The 17,462-nt window shown below is 33.0% G+C and overlaps 2 protein-coding genes across 5 annotated transcripts; one reads left to right on the forward strand and one right to left on the reverse strand.

The window, feature by feature from the left end:
* Positions 1-2,010: 2,010 nt before the first annotated feature.
* LOC105345550 (low density lipoprotein receptor adapter protein 1-A) lies at positions 2,011-14,638 on the reverse strand. Of its 4 annotated transcripts, none has more exons than XM_034476524.2 (9): positions 14,498-14,638; positions 9,648-9,805; positions 8,146-8,258; positions 7,881-7,995; positions 6,693-6,785; positions 6,312-6,381; positions 6,034-6,116; positions 5,258-5,304; positions 2,011-4,280 (listed from the first exon to the last, which is right to left on the reverse strand). In XM_034476524.2, the coding sequence occupies exons 1-9, from the start codon at positions 14,523-14,525 to the stop codon at positions 4,127-4,129; spliced, it is 861 nt and encodes a 286-aa protein (XP_034332415.2). In that variant the 5' UTR covers positions 14,526-14,638; the 3' UTR covers positions 2,011-4,126. The 4 variants fall into 4 exon arrangements, with proteins under 4 accessions (XP_034332415.2, XP_034332416.2, XP_034332417.2 ...); XM_034476525.2 differs by lacking the exon at positions 14,498-14,638 and adding an exon at positions 10,955-11,159; XM_034476526.2 differs by lacking the exon at positions 14,498-14,638 and adding an exon at positions 10,766-10,912.
* Positions 14,531-17,143, forward strand: LOC105345295 (toll-like receptor 4). Its single transcript, XM_066072310.1, has one exon. The coding sequence runs from the start codon at positions 14,531-14,533 to the stop codon at positions 16,688-16,690; it is 2,160 nt and encodes a 719-aa protein (XP_065928382.1). The 3' UTR covers positions 16,691-17,143.
* The last annotated feature ends 319 nt before the right edge of the window (positions 17,144-17,462 follow it).

Raw genomic sequence — 17,462 nt, forward strand, 5'->3', positions numbered from 1 at the left:
TGTACAACGGCAGTCGTATGATACAATAGGAATCTTGTAGCTTCTAAATGCATGCTCATTCCAAATAAGTCGGACAAGAGGACTTAGTCTGTTTATTGAAATATATCAAGATTCTGATGTAAAGAAATTACTACATCGTATGTGTGCAAGTTAGAGTGTATAATTAAAACACCAAAAATAGTTTTCTTAGGTTGAACATTGTTTTTAAATTATTTAACTGATGTAATTTATAATCTACTTTAACCTATCATGCTCTTTGGTTTACATTTTGATGTCGGAAGTTATTTTTTCCTGTAGTATATTGTAGATTTTTACACAAGACAAGCCCTGCTCTTCCGTGGGGTTGTTAACATTATAAGGCAAGAATAAAAAAATCCTAACCCATTTAAACACTTGAGAAACTATAAAATGAATTAAACAAGAGGCCCATGGGCCACATCGCTCATCTGAGGAACAATAGGTATGATAAAATCAGTTTAATGGATTCATAATACAAACTATCTGGACAATGTACAATAATACATGTAGATCCTGTGTAAATAAAATCCATTTACCCCCTGGATATTCTTATGTTTATAATCATCAGTCCCTTTTCTAACAGGATGATTTTATAGTCATATCATATGTTGAGTATTGCAGTTTTCAAAAAAGATTCTTATCAATAGTTTATATATGGGATATAAACGTGCATCAAACTCTGAACCTTCTCATGAGGCCAAAGAAATGTCCTGGGGCCAAAGTCTTAACAATTATAAAGAATCATCTGGCTGATTAGTTTCTGAGAAGAAGATTTTTAAAGATTTACCCTATATATTCCTTTGTTAAACTTTGACCCCCCATTGTGGCCCCACCCTACCCCTGGGGATTATGATTTTCACAACTTTGAATCTACACTACCTGAGGATACTTTCACACAAGTGTCAGCTTTCCTGGCTGATTAGTTTCTGAGAAGAAGATTTTTAAAGATTTACTCAATATATTCCTATGTAAAACTTCGACCCCCCATTGTGGCCCCACCCTACCCCTGGGGATCATGATTTTCACAACTTTGAATCTACACTACCTGAGGATACTTTCACACAAGTGTCAGCTTTCCTGGCCGATTAGTTTTTGAGAGGAAGATTTTTAGAGATTTACTCTATATATTCATATTTTAACTTCGACCCCCCATTGTCGCCCCACCCTACCCCCGGGGGTCATGATTTTCACAACTTTGAATCTACACTACCTGATAATGCTTTCACACAAGTTTCAGCTTTGTTGGCTGATTAGTTTCTGAGAAGAAGATTTGGTTGAAATTGGCCCAGTGGTTCTTGAGAAGATGTTGAAAAAGTGAAAAGTTTACAGACGGACAGACAGACAGATGGACGGACGACAGACAAAATGTGATCAGAATAGCTCACTTGAGCTTTCAGCTCAGGTGAGCTAAAAACGGTTTATTTCAGTATGGTAAGCACACTAGACAAACTTTCTAGCGTGCATTAATCTGTATACTTTCATAAACATTAGTGCAATATATTTATGGAATTGGGACTAAATTATATTATACCAAAATAATATTTTAATTAAGATTTTTTAAAATAAGGTCAAATTTATACCCAAATATTATCATCATATATTAAATATTTATAAAAAAAAATTCCAAACCACAAAAAAAGCAAATCATTTTTAATCTGTTTGAAAACAAGTTTATTCAACATCATTACTGCAAAAAAGGCATGCTTTTTAATTATTATACTAAGCATTTAGCATAATTATTCAAAATAGATAACATAATAGATACAGTATTGATACACGAGAAAATTCATTTTTTCAATTTTTGTTAAAAGATGATCATACAAAAAATTGTACATTGAATGAGCAGGAATATAAAATGCCAATCAACATGTACAGCTATCAAATCTACATCAGAATTATAAAAGATTTATAAGAGTTTAATTAAATATCGGTGTTTATGTATCTCAACTGTACATCAAGCTTTGCATATGGTTGTCTGAATTCAACTATCAAACGTTATTGGTGCCATTCATAAAACATGAATTTAATAGTTTGTGAAATTGTTATTTGTTTGAATATTCAGTATTTCTCACATTCGTGTAGCTATATATGACAAGTATATAATGTCGAGGAAACTTTCAGAAGGTCACATAGCACTATTCATTGGACGTAATTATCACAACAATATATAATTTGTTGTATTCATAATCTGAATTCTATCATCTAGGGTTACATAACTCATGCAATTACCGAAACTAAAAAAAATGTCAAATTCAACAAATATCAAATCCTTCATGCGTTTGGTAAATGCCCTACTATATAAAATGAGTTTTATTTGAGATCAAATGAAGGATTTAAACTTTAAAAAGACTGGATGCTACAAACATATCTTCCCAGTAATTATTGCTCTATACATGTAGATCCATGAGTTGAAACATCAACTTGAAATACAAGTGTCTAAGGGAGGTTAGATAATGAGGTAGAAATTATATGCACGCTTAATTTATGTACGTGTATAACATAATTACTTGTAGCAATGATCTGAACAATTTGATACTTGAATCTATCCTACCAAATTTGTCAATGCTTTGATATAATTCATTTTCTGGTAATTCTAAAAAAAAATATTTAAAATTCAAGTGGTGCCGAGACTAAGACATTTTGCAAGCATGTTTATACAAAAAATATAAATTTCAGTCACAACATAAGACATATTCTGTAAAAGTACATATATGTACTAGTAAAAAAGAGAACATACTTGAGTTATTCCATCTTTAAAAAAATGAAATAAAATTTCTAAGCATTTAGCACCAGCAGGTATCATCTGTTATCAGTGACCAAATTTCATATCTAAATGTTTTATTATGCTTTTAAATTAAAATTGATGCCCATTATTTATAAATGAGCATTTTAAATAAAATTGCCCAATAATTTGCTTTTTCTTGTCAAAGTTAAGGAGCTTCATGGTAATAAGTTAATGAAACTGAGAGAAATTAAATATAAATTCTTTTAGATCAAACTTCGCCCGGTACTGAGCAGAATGTAACAAATATGCTTTTTTAAAATTCTAATAACTGAATTCAAATTATTGCAAGAAAATATGTCCCTTGGTTGCCATCTTTGGGGAAAACCTTATAGTGTTTTGGGGAAAACCCACAGATCTTTTACAGTAGTCTATGTAGTTCAGAGGTAAGTAACTTTGAAATTTAACATGAAAAATGTGGCAACCAACACATTAAAGTGATAATTCAAACTCAAACAGATTTCATCACAGGGTGTCCAAATATTTGGTTGCATAAAGGGGAAATTAGATTTTTCCCTTCTGACCTTTGGGTTGACCCCACAAAGGGAAACAACTTTTGCAAAGTGTGGATTGGACTATAGTCCCCCTGGTTTTACCACTAGGGGAATAGTTAGAAATAACTGTATGTTAATTTAAAAGAAACATTTTGCTTGGTGTACATTATTTTACACAATGCAATAATAAATTGATCTGAATTTTACAGATATCGATGTTGTCTCAGAGCAAACAATAGCCTTGCTCTACGAATAAATCTGTATACAGATGAAGGTGCCATTTTAAACAAGACAAAATAATCTTTGTTAACCATATTTAATAATATGTCCTTAATTGGCCAGCAAAGATGAACAAAAAGAGAAAAAATCATAGTGTGAGATTTTGACGCTTATCATGTAGCTTTTAAAACTGTGATGATAAACATTACTGTTTACTCCTATGACATAAAACTTTCAGTGAAAATACATCCACAAATTACGGGCCGAAGTGTAAAACTAAATGGCAGACATCATATCAAAATAAATACAGGAACATCATGTTTGACACAAAGAAAGCAGTAACAAATGGGCAGCACACAAAGTTTAACCTTCACATATAATCAATGCCTCTCTTCTCTCACTGAATAAAGACACTTTAACTGCCTGCTATCTTCTCAGTTCTAAGAGTTGTTTGATGTTTAATTATCAAAGATTCTCTTCAAGGGGATATTGTTCACATACACACATAACATTTGGCATTTTTACCCTTGTATTTTGATGTCATTTTCAAACCCATTATCAAAAACAACAGAAGATTCAGAAGAGGAAGAGATTCCTAATGTACATAGAGACTTCACAGACACATCAAATCCTCCATAGACGATGTCTTTGAACTAGACAGTTGAGAGCTGTTACCATTCATGTACTGGTTTACGCCATCATCTATATCTTCCTGTCTGAGGTCAGTTCTGAATCCCTGCAGGCCCTTGCTCCTCCCCACTGCTAGCCTGGTTGTTAAGAAGATAATGAAATATCAGTCCATTAATTCTCTTAAAGATTGGATACAAGTGCTTATAATATATACATGTACAATATATATTGTGTTGTTTAGGTCAAAACACAAATCCAAGGCTCAAATGTTTATCTTAATTACTTTTGCTCTCTGTGCTTATCAGTAGATTTAAATAAGATATTTTAAAAGTATAGATCAACTGACAAACCTGCAGCATTAAAAAAAACTTTGCAATAATGGTTGAGTATTTGATTTGCTTTTTATTTTATTCTACCCTGATGCAAAAAAAGATATTTTTTGAGTTTCTATATGCTTTAAATGTGAAATGAAACAGTTGGTCTTTTAAATCCTGATTAAGGGGACAGTTTGACCAAGGTGAAATAACAAAATTTTGCCAAAAGTATTTAAGAAAATTCATTTACACTCTTATTTGTATATTTACATAAGTAAATTCGTAAACTGTCCATTTTAATTTTACCAGGGTAGAAGTTAACACAATATAATTTTACTGTTTTTTTTTCTATTTTATTTATTTGTGATATCTGATCTGATCAGTGAATGACCTAAAAATACAAGGATTTCTTTATCTTATAAAACTTGATTTATATGGGGTTTTTTTAAATCATTTTTTTTTCCAGAAAAGATAACCTTCAGACTAAATTGAACAAATTGAACTATGTTAAACAAAATGATAATTTAAAAAAAAGGACAAAAAGGATAAATATTTCTACTTCCTTGAAATCTGAATCAAATCCAAAAATTTGCTGTTTACTTTGTAGCGACTAATTTATTTGACATTTGAAAATTTGGAAACAATTCTATTAAATTATGAATCATCATCTGTACTTTCTGAAACATATGTTAACAATTTCACAATAGCAAACCACTTGAAGTGAAATGGATACAATAAATATTTTTGTTTGTTGCTACAGAAGAAGAAAAAGTTCTGGTCGTGAATTCATAAATACTTACATAGAAAAACAATCATCTTCATCCAAATTCTCATCTTCAAAACTTTGCTAAAAAATTCAAAAATATATATATAGTACATAACATTCCAAGCCCTACTTGATGTGGCTCATATAAAAAAATATATAAATATTTTTCTAAATGAACATATACTACATTATTGAAGTCAAAAAGAAGGTACATTCCATTGTTGAGAAAAATGTTTCATTAACAAACTTTGAGGTTTAACAAACATTTTTTGCATATAACATATAGATATATATATATTATTAATCATTGTGATTGAATAACATACTGACAATGTCATAAAGTATTTCTTTGTTAAATCTTTCACAGAATGGAAGGAGTGGTCATAACAGTTTGTTGATTATCAAAATATTTAATTTGGATGTGGTTAAATATTATTGTATTCTTGAAACAATGAGATCATTTGTAAGTTTATATTAACCACTCTCTGTTGTGGAAGTTAAACAATCATCGGATGGGACATGCTAACTAAATCTTTTGATTGTACAACAAAATGCTTTGGTTCTAAGGTCAAATTTTTTTAAAATACAAAGCAGCAGGCGTGAAGTTCAGTATTTTTTCATCACAAAATTGAAATGGGGAAAAACTCAATTTTGGTTTGCAGTTTCTTTCATGAAAGAAATTGAGTTATTCCCTTTTTAGAATGACAATAAATAATAATGTGGCAACATTTGAATTCATGCAGCAGTGCCCAAGAACCAATACGATTATTTTGAGGGCCTCACGGCTATATGTTTTTTTAAGTGTCTTACCCATTTTGAACTATGATGTGATTTGCTACTAAGGATATCTTGACTGGCTTTGGGACTAGAGAGTCGAGGGATTGGTTGATTTACTGCAGAAAACAAAAACAATACTCATATTTGGTGAAAATGATAATTTATGATATGCTAAAAATCAGTGCAATATTTACACTGTTGTTAGACGGTAAATCTTTAAATCAATTATTGCAACAAAATATGTTTCTTTGTCATGTATCTAGTCCTTAGGCTATTAATACCTGAAAAAAATTGAAATTTATTTGTCTTACCTGTTGAATTTTTATTCTCTGAATTCTTAACATTGTTTGACTTTGCAACAGTTTTATCAGCATCTTTATTCTACAAAAGAAAAAACATTCATTATAAATATACAAAGATTGTTTATTCTTGAAAATATTAATATTAATAATTATTCTTTAAATAAAAACAATAAATAAATAATAAATAATCTTTTTAAACACAGTTCATACTTATGATAATTAGAAGCTGTAAAAACAACCTATCAATAATACCAGGTAGCTTTCCTCAAAAACTTTAAAAAATATGTTTTATTCTTGAGTTTTGATATCCATTCTCCTGGCAAGGATCTAAATTAAATAGTCTAAAGGAATGTAAATCTATCACTAAAAAAATTATTCTTAAATACTAACAGTTTCTTTGTTTGGACTAGTAATGGCTTTCTCGTTATGTAAATCAGTTGCCAATTCAAATGCTTTTGACACTGTCAGAGTAACCGCTTGTGCCTGGTAAAAAAAAAAAATTAAAGCAAAACAAAGTCTGACATCAATTAAAATCTAATCTCTAGTTTTATCATTCTAAAAAGAATATGAAAATTAATTCATATCAGAGCACCATTCCAATATCTATTGAAGCTAGAAGTATTGTTTTCCTTTTTTTTCCTGTTATTAGTCATACCTCTTCATGATAATCTTAGTCACCAAGAATCTTATCAACCACTTGCACAACCATCTGGCTTCCTTCTTTTACTTCCTTTATACTTCATTACAGCAAAGATAAAGATCTCTTGGCACATATTTTTACATGCTTTTTAAACAGTAATAAATTTGCAAAAACTAAAATCAACTTTTTTCTGATAAATATAAAAAAAAACTCTTTAAACCATGCATATTGATAATACATCTCCTTTACAGTGTACTTGAATGCACAAGAATTGGTAAAAGGAAACTTTTCTTAATATGTATATGAATGATTCACCATATGAACAAAAAATATTATATGTAAGGCAAGTTCAATCCTTTTATTTCAGTTACTGTGATGCCATTAATTATAAGAATGAGTCATGGACACTCCCGTGTATAGGAAACTTGTCCATTGCATGTTCACTCATAAGCTGGTATTCATTTTCAGTTAAATTAATGAACTGAAATGATGCAGATATAAATACTATTTATTCCTTCATTTAAAGACACAACAACACACAATACTAAGTACATGTAATCACAGTGGGCGTTGAACCAGCGATATTTCACTTCATGGCAAAGTGTCCTTGATGACTTCAAGCCACATATTGCTTAAAAACATCGATAAGGTACCAAATTTAAACTCTGGTAGTTTACTTCAACCTTTGACTTACTAGTATTTTCCAAAAACATCAAATAAATATGAATCTTGTATCTTTCTTCCAGGCTGCATATCTTATATCAATATACTGTGAGATTGCATTACCAAAAATATTAAACATGCTCTGGTGGCAGTAATTAATGTAGATAGAATGTTCAATCGTTAAAATGACAGATTTCATACGGACCCACTGTGACCTGAGCATAGCCTGGTCACAGTAGGATTATTCTTTCTAGCAGTAATGAAGTTCTACTCACTATTTTGGGTTTATCACAGAGATAGGCATGGCATTCCATGGTCTCATTCACAGAATTTCTGGCCATGAAAGCAAACACTTTGTCAAAGTTTTTATCAGCAGAACAGAAAGAAATTCTGAAAAAAATACAGAATTTTAATCAAAATAATCTATTATTTTTAAAAATAGTTCTATGATTTTCAAAGACAATGAATCAAATTGAGCTTAATTCATTAAATGGCAATAATTGTATGATGTTTTTCCACAATGCAAGGCACTGCACTGACCTATATATGGATATCTCATCAAGCACCTGTTTATTGCTCATATCACAGATCTGTATTCCTTTCGCAGAGACAGTCAGTGCGACTTTCGGTAATTTTTTCCCTGAAGATTTTGCCTGTACCAATCAAAATCCGGAGACTTAATTTTTAAATTCATAGTTTTGAAATTTTTTGTGATAATGTGTTATTTTAATGGTTATAAACTTTAAATAATTAAATTCAGAAATAAAATATTTTAATATTAGGTAAATAGCTGGAAATAAATAAAACAATATAAAAGTTTATAACCATTAAAATTACACATTATCACATTTTCACAAGGTCTGCACAACAAATCAAATGATTCAGTTATCTAATATGAAATTTAATGGGCTAAAATATCAGGATTGTTTGTTGTTGAATGAATAACATTTGTAAAAATCTTTCATTCCTAACTTTAAAAAAAATTTAACAATTTCCATAACCTGGCTGTGGTGTTTGAAAAAAAAGCCTGAAAATAAGAAATTGGGAGGAGGGGAATGCTCAAAGTGGAGCCGGTTTGATTGTTTTTGAGGAAAAGAATTCTAAATGTATGTGGTACATGTATTAGCTTTCATAAGTAGAGAACAGTACTGCAAGTAATTTTTCAAAAAGGAAGTATGATACATGCACGGACACTATTTGTTATTCTTGTAAAATCTGAAGTATTTTTATTCAACTTTCATATCTATAATAACAACTTTATGAGATTTTAAGCACTTAACCTAGCAAAACTGCTCACAATTACTGGTACTCTTCTCACATACACAAAGAAATCCATCCCCAAATAAAACACATATACATTTAAGATGAATTTACTACAATGCTGAATACAGTATATCTGGTAGATTAAACCACCCTGATCCATGCTCATTAAAGGAATTTAAATCTAAAATAAATCTAAGAAAAGGTTTCTGCTTTGACCCAATGAATTTCATTGGCTATAATTTCTTCTCTGTTTCTTAGTTGTCTTTTCCAATTTTTACACTACAAGTGTGTCCATTGATGTGAAATTTAAAAAAAAACCCACTAAATATACTGTAGTTAGAAAATAAGGACAATTAAATGAATTGATATGAGGTACAATATAGTGTAAATATATATTCAAACAATATATTTCAATAACTTGCAAAAAGAATACTTGCATCAAACTTTTAGAATTTGGAAAATGTTGTTATCAATTTTTTTCTACACCAGGAGGCAAATAATATTTACTTTTCTGGAATGGCGGATTACAAAAAAAAATTAGAAAATATTCTTGTACTGATCCATAATAATCTTGTAATCAATATACTAGTAGAAAAAATATTAAGGTTTGCTTTACCTTTTTACATAAAAGTTTTCAATCACTTTATAACAGTCATACTCAAAAGTCAAAACAGATAATGAAAAATCACTTCATTAACTGTATACTTGAATACATAGGCCAGTTTGTTTTAACTCTGTGTTATTTCATGGAAAACCAAGCACTTCAAAAAAGCATTTACCATTGCAATGACGCTTTGCAGTGCTTTCGTGATGACACCATCTCCATAGCTTTGACTGTCTTCTTCCTCTTCTACAAGGGTGGATCCAAGATATTTCATGTGGAAGGTAATTCCGTCTTTCACCGCCTCCTTGTTTTCATTCCAGCCTTCTCCCAACTCTGCAATCATATTTTGATATAGATATTTTTAAAATTGTTTTTAATTAAAATATGTTTCTTCAGATTTTATTTATTAAACCTTTACATTTTTGTCTTTTTTTGGGGGGGGGGGATAAAAAAAATATGGCTATGACAATCCTACATGTGTATTACTTACTTCTTTTACTTAAAATTTTTAATTCCCTTTACTATTTTCTACTTTTTTTTTCAACTGCTTGACCATTGTAGCAAATTACCTATTTACATATATATGTATGTATAAGTAAGTTAAATGACCCATGGAACAGGTCAATCGCAATAAAGGAAAGCTAGTGGCTAGACCAGGAATTGAACCCAAGACCCCTGTTTTTCTATTCCTTTGCTTTCTCATTTATCAACCCAGGTTTATATCCTCAGTTCCTAAGGATCAAACAACTACAATATCAAAAGGTGAGTTTTTGGGAGTGGCTTAAACAAGACTAAAGTTTCAAAAGGCTCCCCACATGACTAAAAAAACCTGAAATCAAAGACATAATCAAAAATCCAGTCACGATATGATCAACTGTAACAAAACAGTACTGTACAAACGAGATATAAATGTTACTACTTTCGAAAGAACAACTGTCCTCTGAGTCTAACACTGTCTAAGTTCAGCCGGCGGTTTCTTACTTTCGTGTCTGCTTTCCTTGGTTGTGTTTGGGCTACGCCCCATGGCCTTTCTAAGCTTCTCCATGTTTACTTCTTTCACAGCACAATCATAACAGGGTTCCCATTCATGAAATTAATGTTAAATCACCGAAAATGTGACGGCCCGTATCAGGCTATCTCCCGAGACCCGAATGACACACAAAATGCTTCCAACAGACACTTGACGCTTTGATTGCTAAGCTTGGCTTGCCAAAGAGTTTTAAAGACATGAGTAAACCAAGACACTCGATCCCGATGCAATTAAGTTGGAATTCGGTCAGAGCAAATACTTACGGCAACCGCTAAGCTACTGTTTCATCCCTTTACAGCAGCTGCAGCTTCTTGATACGATTTATTACATTAATTGTAAAATGTTAGTGTGTAACGTATATTGAATTTGTGACAGTAAACTCACTGTGTGTTGTATAATATGACCTTGGCTCACAACACATTTTATAACTGAATATGATGAAGGTAGCCTACCATAAATGAGTCACTAAGATGTCATTGGTTGTCCGTCATCCTTCTCGTCCGCTATTTTCAGCTGCATCTCAAACAGTGAACACCCTAATTGTCTGGACTTAGTAATCAACAGTTGTGCTTAATTAAAACATATATTTTTTTTTATTTAGAGGGGACTGATGATCCAACACAATTGCGATGAAATTTAAATTATCTTTTTCTTGACATCAAAAAGAAAATTAAATCTGCGTATGAATTAAATCTGCGTATAAATATTCATGATAAGCAAAGGAGCCTTTATAACCAATATGTAAACTAAGTTATCGTTTGCTAGGGCGGGGCTTAAATACGTGCAAATGAGCATCTCGCAAGCAAAGTTAGTGCTGTAAGTGCTATAAATACGACAGTGTGTATAGGCAATGTATCCATACCAAAATATCAATCATGACTCTATGGTCATTTCAAGTGGACAGTGGTTTCAAATTAGGGGATAACCATCACAGAGCGGCGCTGGTTTACAATGGAGACCCTCACAAGTTGGAAAAATCAAACTATTATTTATATTAAAATTCACATTACCGAAAAAAGCTAGGCCATTCCAACCAAAAATTACCCCCCCCCCCCGGCGGAAAATTTCCTAAACCCTGCATATGAGGTAGCTTTTTCAAATTGGCTTAGGTATGGAGTTAAATGAAAACCTTGTGTTGTGGTAGGTTTAAATTGGACATCTACCTCGGGGGGGGGGGGGGGGGGGGGGGGAAGCATCCCCCCCCATGATTATGATGAAACCCATGAGGCGGTCATATACATGTATAATCATCTGCACTCACATGCATTTGGATCAGGGGATGGAGTACACATCGAAAATACATGACCAAAAAGCATTTAGAAGTAAAAATAGCAATTATAATTAGTTAATTGTACGTGATACATGTGATTATTAAAGTGTGAATTTTAAAAAAAAGCCGTTTTATATTACTTATTCTGTGTACAAATTGTCTAAAAAATGCACTTTTAAAATTTTTAATTGAGTTTGGGTGTACCCTGCTCGAGAGAACTTAACACTTACATGTCCACTCTAATTTAAGTGGCGTGAATCAAATGTACATGTATATAAATGTAGCGTAATAGTTTTAGCTAGTGCAAGGAAACGTAAGGGATTCATATTATATAATTGCGTTTTGAATGATTCGTCTATGCACAAAATGGGATTTTTTTAAAAAAATCTCCTAAGTGTCTTTTTCAGGTTTTTTTCAAGTAAAAGTTAACTGAGATCTACTCGCATTATACTTTCCTACAGGTCTCTGAATTTTGATCAAGAAATGACAGAGATTCAGAGGTCCGTTAATTTTTTTTTCTTATTTATTAAATTTAGAATCTTTTATAAGAAAGTATACAGGTATAAAACTTGATAAACGAAAATAAAAACAACTCAAACACGTGGCCATAGAGTAAACGACACTCGCCATGGGTTTCAGAGAGTAAGTAGACATATTTATACATGCATCTGAATGATATAAAACAATACAAATTCTTCGGCGATAAAGGAAAATGGAAATTAAACACCATATTTTTTTTTTAATTGAACCAGTTAATTATTAAAGATCAACTGATATTTCATTTTTTTCCCGAAAATTCAAAGGCGCACTCATGCCTCTCATTTCAAATTAAAATCAAGAGGCCCAGGAGCCACATCGCTCACCCGAGCAACAATAGCCGATCAAATCAGCATTACAGTATCAAATTCAAAATATCTTGACAATTTAGTACAGCAGATTTTTTCTATCCCTTTGTAAACCACACTGTCCCCTACTCCCAATGTGGTTCCATCTTGTACCCAGGGATCATTATTTGATTTAAACTACATGAATATGCACAACCCGGAAAAGCCTTCAAACAAGTTTCAGCTTTGTCTATATTTATTCTTATGTAAAATTCAACCCCCCCCCATTATGGCCCGCCCTACCTCCTGAGATAGTGATTTGAACAAACTTGAATCTACACTAGTCTACCTGAGGATGCTTTAACACAGGTTAAAGTTTTTTATGCAAATGGTTTTGAGAAGATTTTCAAAGTTTTTTTTTCCAAATATATTCCTTTGTAAAATTCGACACCCACATATGGCCCCACTCTACACCAAGAGAACAATCTTGAATTTGCACTATACCTGATGATATTTCCACATAAGTTAAATCTTTTCTAGCCAATTGGTTTTTTTGGGGAAAATTTTTTAAAGATACTAACAAATTCTCAAAAATTCTTGATTATCTCGATACGTGACGCTCTATTTTAACAAATATTTGGATCCACTTTACTTGAGGATGCTTTGTGCCAGGTTTGGTTGAAATTAGCCTGTGGTTTGGGGAAAAAGTCGAAAATACAAAAGTTTACAGACATACGAATAGACTGACACCGAATAAAAAGTGATCCGAATAGCTCACTTGGGCTTTCGGCTCAGGTGAGCTATAAAACGAAGAAAAATTCTATACACAAAAGATAGTTGATTTTAAAACCAACATGTCAATCAAAGTGTATATGTAATAGAAAACGAACATACTACGCAATTCAAATGCTCACCGATTCTTTCTGAGGAATATAGCAATGGACATTCTATTACTTTTTCGAGTTCTGGGTGAAAATGCCTCCCTTTACGGGGACACGAATGTCCCGACAGCAGAATGTGCCTGCTCTTTTGAAGATACTAGTAGCTGGCAAGGTGCACGTATATAATTACATTTCAAACGGTCAGTCAGGATCAAATTAAATGACGAGTGCATGCGGAAAAAATACGGAGAGATCAAACACAACTACAGATATATAATTATGTATTAGCATCATGGAATGTACTTTGGTTCGGCATTCTATACATTGTCAGAACCCACGGGTTTTCTATCCGTTACATTTCTTTCAACAGCTTATGCAGAAGTTACGTTACGCACGATGTCAGTTCCCAAATATCAATTACTTTTACGTGGCATAGAGAATATAAGTGAAAACTATTTGATTATCTTCCGTAAATAATATTTTCGAAATTCCCCTTTTTTCGTTAGTAGTTTATACCCTTAGCGAGGCCGAATACAATTCGAGTTTCATCAGTTGTGCACGAGTATGTCATTACACTTTATCAGTATAAATACAAACTTCATATCATGACTAAACCTGGACGAACTTTCAATTACATCATAATCTTAAGGGCTTAAACATCGGTATCGGAAGTAAAACGTTGATCATTAAATACATGCAAGTATCTAGTGTCATGCAAATAATACAGCATACTCATGAACAATATGTTCACAAGTTTCGAATAGAATTAGGAACAAAAAAAGTATATATCTGATATTTTTTTTTAAATCCCAACACATCATTTCCCTTAAAAACTTCCTTACGTGTCCTTCTTTTGGTTTTTAGAACATAGTGACGCAGATTGCTAAAACTATTTGCTTAATGTTTTCCCCCCATACTAAGCACTGATACAGCTTATCAACGGAAACCCGTCCCAGGGACAAACACTCGTCTTATCTGTGTATTTAAAAAAAGAAAAAACAAACCAACAACACTACTGACCTCGAGCCTCCAACCTGTACAATAACATTCAAGATGAGATGTATTCTCGGGTTTTGGATATTTCTGATCTGGCTGGAAACTGTGGTTCTTAGTGTTTTCTGTTACACGGAGATAAAGCCTTCAATTAATTGCAGTTTTTTGGCTAACTATTCTGGGTGCGAGCGTAAGACGTTTCCAGAGTCTCTTCATCCGAACGTGGACTGCATTGACTTGTCGGGTAACATGCTTACATATGTTAACAAAATTGAGGGATTAGATAACCTGTTTTATATGGATTTATCATCCAACATTCTGAAAACTGTTGACAATGGCGCTTTCGCGAGTTTACGAAAACTCGAGTACCTGGACATCTCCAATAACGAACATCTTGGATTAGCCGTGTTACCAAATGTAACAAACGGGTTAAACCAGACAAACATCAAAGTGTTGAAGGTTGACCAGATATCGTGTCCTGGCGGAAGAAGCAACATTCTCCAACGACATCATCTTTCACACCTGGACAACACGTCTCTTCTAGAACTAAGTATCGCCACTAATCGCATTGAAACACTAGAACCGTGCGTGCTGTCCCGCTTACCAAAATCCATCAAGAGGCTCTCTATCGCAAGGAACCGCTTGATAGCCGCGGCGTATGTTCTGGAGTATCATTCACTCGTTAATGTTGAAGTTATTAACGCCAGTCTAAGGAACAGCCCTTTTCCGTTTCTGAGGACCATTTCTGGATGTAAAGAAAACTTGGACATTTTAAAAAACGACACAGTTTATCATCCCGGTAATTGTCAAAATGATCTGCAATATCCTTTATGGTCCAACACATCGGGGCGGCTTATTTCCGTTTCAGCGCCCCCTTCTCTTCGCACATTGTACGTAAACTCGAGCAAAATTTTTTCAACGGTTGTCAAATTTGGGATCTTGCCAAACGTAGTAAGGCAAGTGTATCTTCAAGACAATATCATTCATTCGTGGATTGGGCCTATGCATGGTGTTGAAAACATAACCGTATTAGATATGTCAAAGAACTTTTGTGCGAACATCGGTAAAGACGTAGGTGTAAATCTAACTGGTTTACTGACACTTAAATTAGCAGAAAATGCCCTTGGTCCGCGATTTCAGTTTGACTTAACTGGAAAAATATTTAGAAACTTACGTCGACTTCAGTTTTTAGACATTTCGTACAATAGAATACAAGCGTTACCATTTCCGTTTTTCAAAAATTTGAGGAGTATTAATCACTTGTATGTTTCCAATAACCTGTTGTCTGACTGGTGTGTTGCAATGGGACACATGGTTAACCTAACGACACTTGATTTATCCAAAAACAGAATCGGAACAATATCGCCGCGAGGAATGGCGGAACTAGATTTGGTTCTTGCAAGAGGTAACTTATCTATCAATTTGAGGAACAACAAATTACTCTGTACTTGTGAGAATTTAAATTTCCTGGAATGGATGTTCGTAAACAGAGCCCATTTCAAAAATATTGATCTATACACGTGCTCTAACGCTCAAAAAGATTACATGAACATTAATTTTAAACAATTCAGCAAGTCTATCAGCCAGCTAAAAGAGAAATGCAAATCGTATACCCTTTACTACATAATCATATCGGTAACAGGGACTTGCTTTCTGAGTGTCATTTTTGGTGTAGCTCTTTACCGCAACCGATGGAAAATTCGGTACATGAGATACACCCTGTTCCAGCGAGCTAGAGACAGCCATTTGCTGTCCTCGTCATCCGACGATTTGTTCCTGTACGATGCGTTCGTATCCTACACTAGCAAAGACAGGGACTTCGTGATAAAAGACATGATTCAGAAATTAGAACAAGACAACGGCGTTCAACTTCTTATCCGAGATCGGTCCTTCATACCAGGTGAATTCAAATGCCAACAGATCGTGCGCTCCATCCAAGAGAGCAGAAAAACGATATGTGTCGTCTCAAAACGATACCTGAAGTCCGCTTGGAGGGACTATGAACTGAACATGGCTAGAGTAGAAGGAGTGGAGGTCAGGAAATCCATGAGATACGTCATTCTTATTCTTCTTCCCGAGGTTTGTAGCGGTGGCTATCCTAAGAAGATTTCGGATTTCTTAAAGAGAGACTGCTTCATTGAATACCCTGACGACCCTGCTGGATACGAGGAGTTTTGGCAAAGGCTTTGTAGTGCTTTACAAGAAAACGCTCAGGATTAACATAATGTTGGTTTCTGTTCCATATACACATAGGCACTTTCGCCACATATGATTCTCATGTGGATTGCCTTTCAGATGAAAATCATATAATAATCTGATCATATGCATATCGAATTGTATGCATGAGTATCGTATGTGGCAGGTTAACTGAGAATCATATGAACATTCAGTTGCTTGTTTAGATATTAAGCAAGAAATCTTCCATTTTTGATAGCTTGCAAAGGCTGACAATACATCATTCTCCTTAATCAAAAAATGGCGTGCTTATCCGAAACTCATTATTTCTAGTATTCGTACTAGTACATCAAATAAAAAATCCTACTAGAATTGAATATGATAAGTTTCACCCTCTAGTTAAACATTTCTTTCAAACACGTTTTACAGATTTTATTTTTTTGTTTTGTTTTTAAAATTATTTAAACCATCCTAATAAACATTGATTGCTCATGTGGATTGAGTTGGTTTTTTTTTAAAAGTACCGCTTTTGTCTTAGCAGTACACGTATGTTAAACTAGTGTCGCGTTTCCATAATAATTACCGTCTTCCGATATGATTAAACTAAAATTTCGTTTTCTTATATAATTCATCGAGAGTCCTTCAACTACACTTCTCCTGACGTTTTATTATCTTGGTGGTTATATTCAACATATTTGAAAGTATTGTGATTTATGATACTTGATAGTACATTTTACTATTGTCAATGTTAACACTGTGTTAAACCATATTAGTTATCAGTTAAGACGTATTTGCATAAAAGATTATGTCTCCCTTT

The sequence above is a fragment of the Magallana gigas genome, chromosome 9 (assembly GCF_963853765.1).
Source record: "Magallana gigas chromosome 9, xbMagGiga1.1, whole genome shotgun sequence".
Classification (NCBI taxonomy): domain Eukaryota; kingdom Metazoa; phylum Mollusca; class Bivalvia; order Ostreida; family Ostreidae; genus Magallana; species Magallana gigas.